At 37.1% G+C, this 11,199-nt stretch overlaps 1 protein-coding gene across 1 annotated transcript; it reads left to right on the top strand.

Moving 5' to 3' along the window:
- The first annotated feature begins 493 nt into the window (after positions 1-493).
- Positions 494-10,849, top strand: LOC109103271 (myosin light chain kinase 2, skeletal/cardiac muscle-like). Its single transcript, XM_042769156.1, has 14 exons — positions 494-1,273; positions 2,135-2,225; positions 2,441-2,897; positions 3,308-3,564; positions 4,382-4,487; positions 5,389-5,482; positions 6,144-6,253; positions 6,535-6,676; positions 6,826-6,896; positions 6,973-7,101; positions 9,885-10,037; positions 10,147-10,225; positions 10,329-10,383; positions 10,465-10,849. Exons 1-13 carry the CDS (start codon positions 761-763, stop codon positions 10,380-10,382), a joined length of 2,256 nt encoding a protein of 751 aa, XP_042625090.1. The 5' UTR covers positions 494-760; the 3' UTR covers position 10,383; positions 10,465-10,849.
- The last annotated feature ends 350 nt before the right edge of the window (positions 10,850-11,199 follow it).

The raw sequence follows: 11,199 nt of genomic DNA, 5'->3' as shown, positions 1-11,199 counted from the left end.
GTACTTTTGTGAGAGAATGCAAAGTTTCTCGGGGGAACGCAATACTTTGCGAGAAAACAAAAGCATTTTTCCTCATCTCATATTTTAGTTCCATCGCCATGTCATCACCCTATTTTTCTTCAGTTTTCCCTATCATTTTTTAATTGACCTCTTCATATGCTCTTGGCTTCCCCAACTCCTGGCTTCATTCCTTCTGAATTCGAGCCCTTGGAATTCCTGGCAAGTTCTATTAATGTGAAATCTTAAATAGCATGACGTCTCTGATTGAACCTCTCAAGGTGAAAGAGAAGTCAGTACTCAAGTTTCTTTCCATTCATTTTCTGAGCAGGCCGTTCTGGAAACTGGGTGTCTCCAGGGCCCCTCTGACACCTGGTAGGGAGGCATCTGACATGGCTTTAGCACCTAAAGTTTCTCACATATCACACAGCAATTCCTGAGCCAAACATAGCCCCTCCCTGGGACCTGCTGACGTAAAACCCCCCATACCAGTTACATTTACTGAGACCGGCTCATTCCATTCTTAGTCTGACCTCCACTTTGTAGAGGTCCATATAGTGTTCAATGGAGAGGAAGAGATTGACGGATCAACTTGTTTTGGGGGGATTTAAAATGTCTTGTGTTTGTCCGGATACGGTCTTTTATGAGTTTTCCGCTCGGCTTATTATTGGATTATCAATGCCTTTTTGAATGCCCAGCTACATCCTCTGCAGGTGAATCTCTGGAAGTTTGTCCACAAGTCTAGTTGGTTTTAGTTAAGACCATGAGTTCTGCTAACTCTAGCACAGGTATTGACCTGCTCCAGGTTAGGATTGATACCTTGAGCAGCAAAATGGACAGGCTCATAAGTATCCAAGAAAAAGTGCTCAGCCGACTCGACGGCATGTCTCAGGACATTGGTGGAATTGAGAAGGACGTTGAAACTCTGAAAGTGGAAAAGGAAGAGATCCATTTTCCTCCGGTTATCCATACAGGCCCGGCCAATGAGATGAAGGAGATGTGCCAAGAAATGAACAGCATCATGTTGGCAGTAAATCAACGCTCAGAGCAGCAAACCCAAAAGCTGGAGGGAATGGAAAGTCTGGTGATGAGCATTCAGCAAGTGGTCAGCTTTATTGGAGAAACTGTGAAAACTTCCAAAATCATTGATATTTTGTTCAAAGGGCCGGCTTCCCGGAAGACCAAAGCGACTTCGGCCCTCAGGTCCAAGGACAGTAAAATCAAACTGATCAGCAAATGCCAGACCTCAGATAACAATGAGCCTGTCACTATGAAGGTGAGTTAATGATGATCAATGCTTGATCATCAGAGTATGTACATCCAGGTGAAACAGTGCACTGGCATTTTGTGAAGACAATGAATGAAAAAAGCGATGTTATGATTCAAAATGTTCCGTTCATTGCATGGAAACTTTCTCAAGTAGTGATAGAAGGTATGGTGCCAATTTGAGGGTCTTCAAAAGGTCGACACTCACTTAGCCAAAACACCAGTCACTAAATTGGTCTTCTTAGTTTCTTCCTTGTGGCGTCATCATGATTTAAATCACTTGGAAAGTAGAACATTGACTTGGAAAAAGGAAATAGATGAAGTCACCTAGAATTATGTGTTGGGCTATAGTTTCACACCCCCAACTGTTTGCCCTTCAAAATGGCATGTGTTGTGTTATTGTAGATCCCCACACATCATCCACCAGGCTATGTAAGGGAAAGACTTCAACTGATGGTGTCACATTAGGGAAGCCATGTCATTTGTGCATTAAATTGCCTTATTTGTATTTCATATGGCAATCAAATGGAGACCAGCACTTTTATGCCCTAACACTTGCCTACAACTATTCCCAGACTAATTGTGCTTCCTAACAACCCATCCCACTCATTTTGTGTCCATAACAGTCTTTCAAGCTCAAGCATCTTGGATCAAAACATCTCCTTGCTTCATTGTGCTAACTTTATAGGTTTGTGCATTTTACACGAATTGTGATGTTACTTTTAGCGACCCTGGAAGAATTGCACAAATTCACTGCACATATTACAGTTTTTGAGTTTACTTTGTTGCAGAGGAACACAAATACCATTTTTGCACTTTAAACTACTTCTTTCATCTTTTGTCTTTGCTATATGTTCTTTTTGCTCCGAAGCTAAGAGATCACAAAGTTAAAGATGGGAAGTTTCGTCTGAGCCTCAAAGGCCTCAAAGCACAGGCGAAGAAGAAACCACCCGATTCAACTGGTAAAGAAAATGCAATTAAAACATGACACTTACATTTAACACCGTCCAGACAAAAAGCTTGGGCTGGCAGAGCTGAAACCCTAATGACATGTACATGATGCAAAAATCATTTAAATCACATCAACTATTCTGTATTTGTATGCATAATCCAAACAATACATTGATATACTTTGCATTCACATCTAGTCTTTTTCTTTATTATGTTTATATTGCAGTAGATACAATCTCTTTGAAGAAGCAGGCACTGTTGCTTGAAGAGGTTCAGAAACTAAATCAAGAGAATGCAGAACGCACTGAAGCATCCCAACCTCTGGAAAAGGGCATGCAGAAATCCGAGGATGGATTGGTTACTCCACTTCAGCAGGACCTTATCCTTGAGGAAGCCAAGCCAGTTGAACCTGAGCAAGAGAAGAGCTCGATAGAAGAGAATGAGGTACCTCTGGAGCTGAAAGAAGATGAGATGAAAGACGCAGAGCCGAAGATAGAGGAGGTCCAAGCTGAAACACCTAAATTAGTGGAAGAAGAGACTAAGGAGCTGCCCCTAAAGACCACAGACATACTCAAAGATCAGGAGATAGAGGGAACGGAGGACCAGACAATTACTGATGGTCCTTCAGAACCCAGCATTCCTGATACAGAGCCTCCTACACCAATTGAGAACTCAGTGCAAAGGTGAGTCGTGAATCTGATGGGGTTTCCATGTCATGGACAAAATGATCAAAAGTATGTGGACCCCATCCACTAATTGGTGGCTTTGGCTAGTCCAGTTCCATTAATGACAAGCCTCAACTTTACAGCATTCTAGAGAATTCTTAGATTCCAATTTTGTGGCAGCCCTTTTCTATTCTGGCATGACTATGACTCAAAGTGTTTTCCATATAGAGATGGTTTAGTGAGTCAAGAACTTGTCTGGCCTGCACAAAGCCTAGCCTTGAACCTTGAATACCTCGGAGGTGAATGAAAGGCTAACTGTGAGCCAGATCCCATCACCCAATGTCACTGATGCTCTTGCAAATAAGATTTGAGCTATGGTTTTGTTTTGTTTTCTGTCTTCAACCTCTGTTCTGTTTTGGTTGTTTCAGCATTGAGTCTGAGCAGACAGATGACGTGACTACCACCAGCAAACGACGTGTGACAGAAGAAGATCTGGGTTTGGAGGACCACAAGAAGAGCAGGGTTGAGGAGGAGGAAGACCAGAGTAAGAAGGAGCCACAGGAACCTGAAGATCTCCGTGGTGTTTTCAAAGCCGATGGTGTGGAAATCAAGTTGGATTTCAGCAAACTGAAGAAGGAGTGCTATGAGGCTGAAGATGAAGATCACAAGGATCACTTCTTCATTGGTAAGATTCCCAGTGGTTCCTTTGTAAAATTGATAAAAGTAATAAGCTACACATTATTTCCATAGTCCACTTTAGAGATTCTACCTACTATAAGTAACTTTGCAACTACATGTCAACTAGCTCTCATTAGAATATTAGTAGACTGTTAGGATTAGTAGAATAAGTTGACATGTATCTGCAAAGTTATTTATAGTCAGGACAATGTGTTTTAGGGACCATCAAAATTAAGTGTTAGCAGATATTAAGCAGAAAGTCTTCTAGATACACACACAAACACACACAAATGCCCACCACTAATATATATATATATATATATATATATATATATACACACACACACACACACATACACACACAGCATATATTGACCAGTGCATGTTAAATGTTTGGACTCCTTTATATTTTGGAAAATATACTCTCTGGACATTCTCAACCATCTTCATGAGCGAGTTCACATTTATGATACACACTTGATGATGATTTTCCTACTATCCACTCCAGATTTAGTTACGGGAATTTTAGTTTTGGAAATAAATTCATACATTATGATAATGTATATTTTTTGTCAAGTATTTAAGACATTTCCTGTTCAGTGCTAATTCTTCACTGCACGTCTTTAGTAAATCCTGAAAGTCCTATTTTAATGCCAAAAGACTGTTAGTAAATCTGGCCCTTAGTCGGTTAGTAGTGCTGGTTGACCAAAGGTGTCTTGAAAACTAGTTTAGCAGCCTGTTGAGCATCCCATTTTGGGAAGCAGCTTACAAAACACAACATATGTCAACTTAACCTTCATGTTTCGTCTCCATCTTCTCCACAGATTGCACCCCACCTCCAGTAGCCCCCTTCAGTCACCGCGTGGTGTCTGCCAAACCCAACCAGATTAACAACTTCTACACTATCAACCGACAGGAGGTTCTCGGAGGGTCCGTGGAAGTATTTTCTTGCATTCTGGAACCGATTGCTGAGAACAGAATGTTTTAGAGGCAGTGTAATTTCTGCTAATCCCCTCAAAGGCTAATTGCGTAACCGTACAGTCATAACTTCAGAGTCAAGCCAGTTATTTTTACACTAAGATTTCAGGGTATGTGAAACTGTACCTCCGCGCCAGCTGGAAACTAATCACTAGGTGTTAATCCATCTCTTCAAAGGGAATGTTCTTCTTGTTGTTAATGCAATACTATCTGAAAAATATGACAACAGAGTCTCTAATGTCCTTCCTGCTCTGCACCTCAAAGTCTTTTAAAATGTCATTTTGCATATATATCGTGGCTTTGAAAAAAAGTATTTGGAAACTTAAGCCACACTTAGACATTTGTGAATGTCATCGCAGATAACAAAATATCAGAGTGTCTATATCTGCGCACAAATGCTGCAGGATCTTTTCTCAGAACTAGTGTTTACTTTCCACTTGGTTACACTTTATTTTGATATTTCACTATAGCCATTCTGTTAAATATATGTAACTTTGCAACTACATGTCAACTAGCAGTTATTAGAGTGTTAGTAGATGGTTAGGTTTGGGTTAGTAGAATAAGTGGGCGTACTTGAAAAAGTTACTTATAGTTAGTAGAAGGTCTAAAATATTTAAAACCCTTTTTGTGAAAGTTTTGCTTTAAAAGTGTGTTTGTGCTGTCTTTATTTAAAGTAAGTGACACTTGGTTTGTCATTTTGTTATTTGATGCAGTAAAATACATACCTTTGTTGTGGCTTACGAATACAAATACTTTTGTTTTTATTGTTGTGGGGGGATAAATGTGATTCTCAAAGCACAGATTTTTCTAGGGGTCTTAACTGTCACTGATGACTGCTTTTATCTCCTTGCAGAGGTCGGTTCGGTCAGGTGCATAAATGCATTGAAAATTCCTCTGGACTTACTTTGGCTGCCAAGATAATCAAAGCTAGGAGTCAAAAAGAAAAGGTACAAATAAATAAATAAATAAATAAAAATCAGCTTTTTTTTTCACATGAAAGGGAATTTGATTTTAAGTTGTACATAACTTTTATTTTTATATTTTCTGTTTTCATGTAAATTTTTAATTTACGTTTTAGACATTTTGTATTCTACTTTTGTCATTTTTATAAATATTTTTTTTTTTTAAATATTTCTCTTATTTCAGTTTTTTTGTATGTATTTATACTGGCATATTTATATATACTGTGTTTATTAATATGTTGACTCAACTTTTATATCAGTATGTGTGTGTGTGTGTGTACTCAACTTTTATATTCCTGTTTTCATGATAATTTTTAATTTAATATTCAATTTATCAATACAATCATAAATATAAATACTCCTTTTATCAATATAATTACTAAACTAATATATTCCTGTTTTCATGATAATTTTTAATTTAAGTTTTAGTATTCTTTTTTTTAATTTGTATTTTTTTTTTTTAATTCAGTGTTTTACATGCCATTCCTTTGTAATTATTTGTGAAATTTACTAGCGATTTCTGACTTAACATCATTGTTTCAAAGTGCCACAAATGTGTCGGCGTATAAATTGTATTTTACAGGCTCAGTGGATTGCACATAGCGCTCATTTGTAAAATAATATTTTAATGTGCTTTATCTGAAAGGAGGTGGTGAAGAATGAGATTCAGGTTATGAACCAGCTCGACCACGCCAACCTGATCCAGCTCTACGCCGCCTACGAATCCAGGAACGACGTTATCCTTGTACTTGAATAGTATGTGCATTGTTTTTTTTTTTTTTTTTTTTTTTTCAATTTCATTTACTTTTTTTAAACCAAAGTTTGTTATGTTGTGATTAATGAAATCTTTATATTATTAAGTAATTAATTATTCCACATATATAGTCCTACATGTGTTTGCAAAGTGACTAAAAGACTTTACTATTGTAATAATAAGAAACTGAGTAGCTTAATACTTCTGATGATGAGTAGCTTGTAACAACAAGTAAGGATTGCAAAGTGAATTAAACTGATTCTGTGCCGATCTCTCTGAACAGTGTTGATGGAGGTGAACTCTTCGACAGAATCATCGATGAGAACTATAAGCTGAAGGAGCTCGACACAGTGATGTTCATCAGGCAGATCTGTGAAGGCTTGCGCTACATGCACAAAATGTACATCCTCCATCTGGACCTAAAGGTACAAGCAGAGATCCAGTGTGATGCACAATAAAAACACTTTGATCTGGCAGTGGCCCTCAAAGGAGAAGAACAGCCGACATTCCTCTAGTTTTAAAGCAAATAACCACAGTAACCTTCATAACTCTCGCTGTTTCTTGTGTCCTGCAGCCAGAGAACATTCTGTGTGTCAGCAGAGTCACAAATAAAGTCAAGATCATCGACTTCGGACTGGCCAGGAAGTAAGTACTCACTGCACTGATGTCTTTGTTCAGAAATGAGAAAGCGTCTGAGTTAAGAGCCGCTGGTTCTCTTCAGGTATCAGCCCAGAGAGAAGTTGCGGGTGAATTTCGGGACGCCGGAGTTTCTCTCTCCTGAGGTGGTCAACTATGATTTTGTGTCGTTCAACACGGACATGTGGAGTCTGGGCGTGATCGCGTACATGCTGTGAGTCACACCAACACCGGAAGATGTTCTAGCTCAACTGAAATTAACATGTAACAATACGACATTTAACAATAACGTTTGACTTTTTTGATGTACACTGTACTTTTATTGTTTTTTTTTTGTTTTTTTTTGAAGTTATAAATAAAACATCGATTATAGGAGTGTTTTACAAGAAAATACTATTCCAGTCTTTCTAATTTTCACATTTAATTCAGTGTTATTTGGCATTTCTTTGTAATTAGCTATTTGAGTGAAAATAGTTTCAAAGTATATCCTACATCTTTTTTTTCAGTGTTTATATACTATTGTAGTATTTATTAATATTTTGACTTTGTTTTTATTTATATACAGTCGTGGCCAAAAGTTTTGAGAATTACATAAATATTAGTTTTCAAAAAGTTTGCTGCTAAACTGCTTTTAGATCTTCGTTTCAGTTGTTTCTGTGATGTACTGAAATATAATTACAAGCACTTCATCCATTTCAAAGGCTTTTATCGACAATTACATGACATTTATGCAAAGAGTCAGTATTTGCAGTGTTGGCCCTTCTTTTTCAGGACCTCTGCAATTCGACTGGGCATGCTCTCAATCAACTTCTGGGCCAAATCCTGACTGATAGCAACCCATTCTTTCATAATAACTTCTTGGAGTTTGTCAGAATTAGTGGGTTTTTGTTTGTCCAACCGCCTCTTGAGGATTGACCACAAGTTCTCAATGGGATTAAGATCTGGGGAGTTTCCAGGCCATGGACCCAAAATTTCAACATTCTGGTCCCCGAGCCACTTAGTTATCACTTTTGCCTTATGGCACGGTGCTCCATCGTGCTGGAAAATGCATTGTTCTTCACCAAAACTGTTGTTGGGTTGTTGGAAGAAGTTGCTGTTGGAGGGTGTTTTGGTACCATTCTTTATTCATGGCTGTGTTTTTGGGCAGAATTGTGAGTGAGCCCACTCCCTTGGATGAGAAGCAACCCCACACATGAATGGTGTCAGGATTCTTTACTGTTGGCATGACACAGGACTGATGGTAGCGCTCACCTTTTTTTCTCCGGACAAGCCTTTTTCCAGATGCCCCAAACAATCGGAAAGGGGCTTCATCGGAGAATATGACTTTGCCCCAGTCCTCAGCAGTCCATTCACTATACTTTCTGCAGAAGATCAATCTGTCCCTGATGTTTTTTTTTGGAGAGAAGTGGCTTCTTTGCTGCCCTTCTTGACACCAGGCCATCTTCCAAAAGTCTTGGCCTCACTGTGCGTGCAGATGCGCTCACACCTGCCTGCTGCCATTCCCTAGCAAGCTCTGCAGTGGTGGCACTCCGATCCCGCAGCTGAATCCTCTTTAGGAGACGATCCTGGCGCTTGCTGGACTTTCTTGGACACCCTGAAGCTTTCTTTACAAGAATTGAACCTCTTTCCTTGAAGTTCTTGATGAACCTATAAATTGTTGATTTAGGTGCAATCTTAGTAGCCACAATATCCTTGCCTGTGAAGCCATTTTTATGCAACGCAATGACGGCTGCACGCATTTCTTTGCAGGTCACCATGGTTAACAATGGAAGAAAAATGATTTCAAACATCACCCTCCTTTTAACATGTCAAGTCTGCCATTCTAACCCAATCAGCCTGACATAATGATCTCCAGCCTTGTGCTCGTCAACATTCTCACCCTGAGTTAACAAGATGATTACTGAAATGATCTCAGCAGGTCCTTTAATGACAGCAATGAAATTCAGTGGAAAGGTTTTTTTTGGGATTAAGTTAATTTTCATGGCAAAAAAGGACTATGCAATTTATCTGATCACTCTTCATAACATTCTGGAGTATATGCAAATTGCTATTATAAAAACTTAAGCAGCAACTTTTCCAATTTCCTATTCTCAAAAACTTTTGGCCACGACTGTATATTCAGTTTTTTAATCATTTTTAAAAAAAAAAAAAAAGAATATATATAATATATATATATATAAATAAATATATATATATATATATATATATATCAGCTTTTGATTTAATTCAGTATTACTTGCCATTTCTTTGTAATTATTTGTAAAATTTGCTACCAATTTCTGAGTGTTTTATATCAAAATATCAGGTAACATATTGCATTAAGCATGAAATTTTAATATAGAAAGACCAAAATAGTATTTTCTTGTGAAATGTACTCCAAGATCAATTTTAACAGTGTTCACCATTTTGTACAGTATTTATATAATATTATAACATTTATTAATATTTTAATTGTTTTTATTTTTATATTTTTATTTTCATGTTAATTTTAAAGTTTTAAAACGTTTTGTGCTTTTGTCATTTTATAATGGTTTTATGAATATTTCTATTTTTTATTTCAGTGTTTTACTTGCCATTTCTTTGTAACTATTTGTTCCATTTACTAGCAGTTTTTAAATTTTTTTTTTTTTCAAAGTAAATCTTACACTTAATTTTTCACTTAGAAAGTGCTAGTAAATTTCACAAATAATTACAAAGAAAATAGAAATGAACAAAACTTAATAATTAGAATTTTCTCAGTGTTTATATCCTATAGAATGTATAATTACTTTGACTTATCTTTAATTTTTATATGTTCAGTTTTTATGTTAATTTTAGTTTTAAAATTATTATTAGTATTCATTATTATTATTATATAGTTTTTTATTTCTATTTTTATTTCAGTTTTTGATTTAATTCAATTTCTTTGTAATTGTTTGTGACATTTACTAGCGATAGTGAAAATCCGTTCAAGTCAGTCCTACACAGTTTGGTCTGTGTATGTCTTGTATTTTCCAGGCTCAGTGGTTTGTCACCCTTCCTCGGCGACGATGACAATGAGACGCTGAACAACATTTTGGCCTGTCAGTGGAACTTCGAGGAGGATGAATTCTCAGAAGTCTCAGAAGAAGCCAAAGATTTCATTTCCAAACTGCTTGTGCTGGATAAAAGGTACTCAGTGCATTAGACAGTCAAGATTTTGCTACCTTGTACAGTGGCAGTAGTTCATGGAACCTAAAAGCTTGTTTACGGCCGATGGTTTATCTTTGTGTGTGTGTAGCTGGAGGATCGGAGCCACCGAAGCGCTGAAGCACCCCTGGCTGGCGGATTCAGCCGTTCACTACCGCCTGCATCAGAAGGTACAGTCTGCACTTCACTGCAATGCGCTCACATTGTTCTGACAAAACCTGTGAATTATGAGATTTCTTTGAACTTCTAAGAGTATCTTGGTTTTCTTCACAGAAAAACATGTGCCGCTCGCGCAGAAACTCTTGTCTGCCTCCACCTGAGAGCTAACGTAAGTCCACTGTAATATATCCCATGAACTGAGGACCTCTGACATGGTGTTTGATTTATTCATTTTAGTTGTCATTTCCAGGGACCAAGCCTGCTGTGGAACCATGATGATTACTGGACATTACATTATATTCAGACACACTGTCCTTTCACTGAATGTTCCTCATTAACACTGATGGCATTTCTTCAAGTACAGCTGCTGTATGTATCGTGTGAAGTCGATCCTATTCCAGAATTTGATGTGAAGGTGTAATTTGATATTGCAGATCTTCCTCCGGCCTCATAATATTACTGATTTGGATTTCATACACTGATTCTGAAATGACGTGGAAATCAAAATGAGTTTTGAAGCATCGGGCAGTTCACTTCAAAATGCAAAATGCAAAAAAAGAAAAAGAGGTCACACTACATGAGCCCTTATAATATTATATTGTGTAATTAAAACAACATATTCAACACTAGGAGAAATATATCGTTACTTAAAGCCTTTATATATAAAACACTATAAAAGTAAATTATGAACCATAAAGCAATCTGAACCATAACATGAAGTAACGTTACTTAAAGCCTTTATATATAAAACATTATAAAAGTAGTTTTAATGCATTAATTATGCCTTGTAATGAAACTTATAATGTAATGTATGATCTCATGAATAATTGTAACTACAGTTATAATACATTAAAGCTGAAACCATGACTAGATAGCATTTTAATGTGTTAAACACAAGATAAACAAACCTTCAAACATTATAATGTACTTTAACTTGGGTTACAGTTATTTATGAAAAGATAAAATGTATTACAATGTATGAATA

The sequence above is a fragment of the Cyprinus carpio genome, chromosome A2 (assembly GCF_018340385.1).
Source record: "Cyprinus carpio isolate SPL01 chromosome A2, ASM1834038v1, whole genome shotgun sequence".
Classification (NCBI taxonomy): Eukaryota; Metazoa; Chordata; class Actinopteri; order Cypriniformes; family Cyprinidae; genus Cyprinus; species Cyprinus carpio.
The sequence above is the reverse complement of the archived record's forward strand: the minus strand, read 5'-3'. Positions and strand labels throughout refer to the sequence as shown.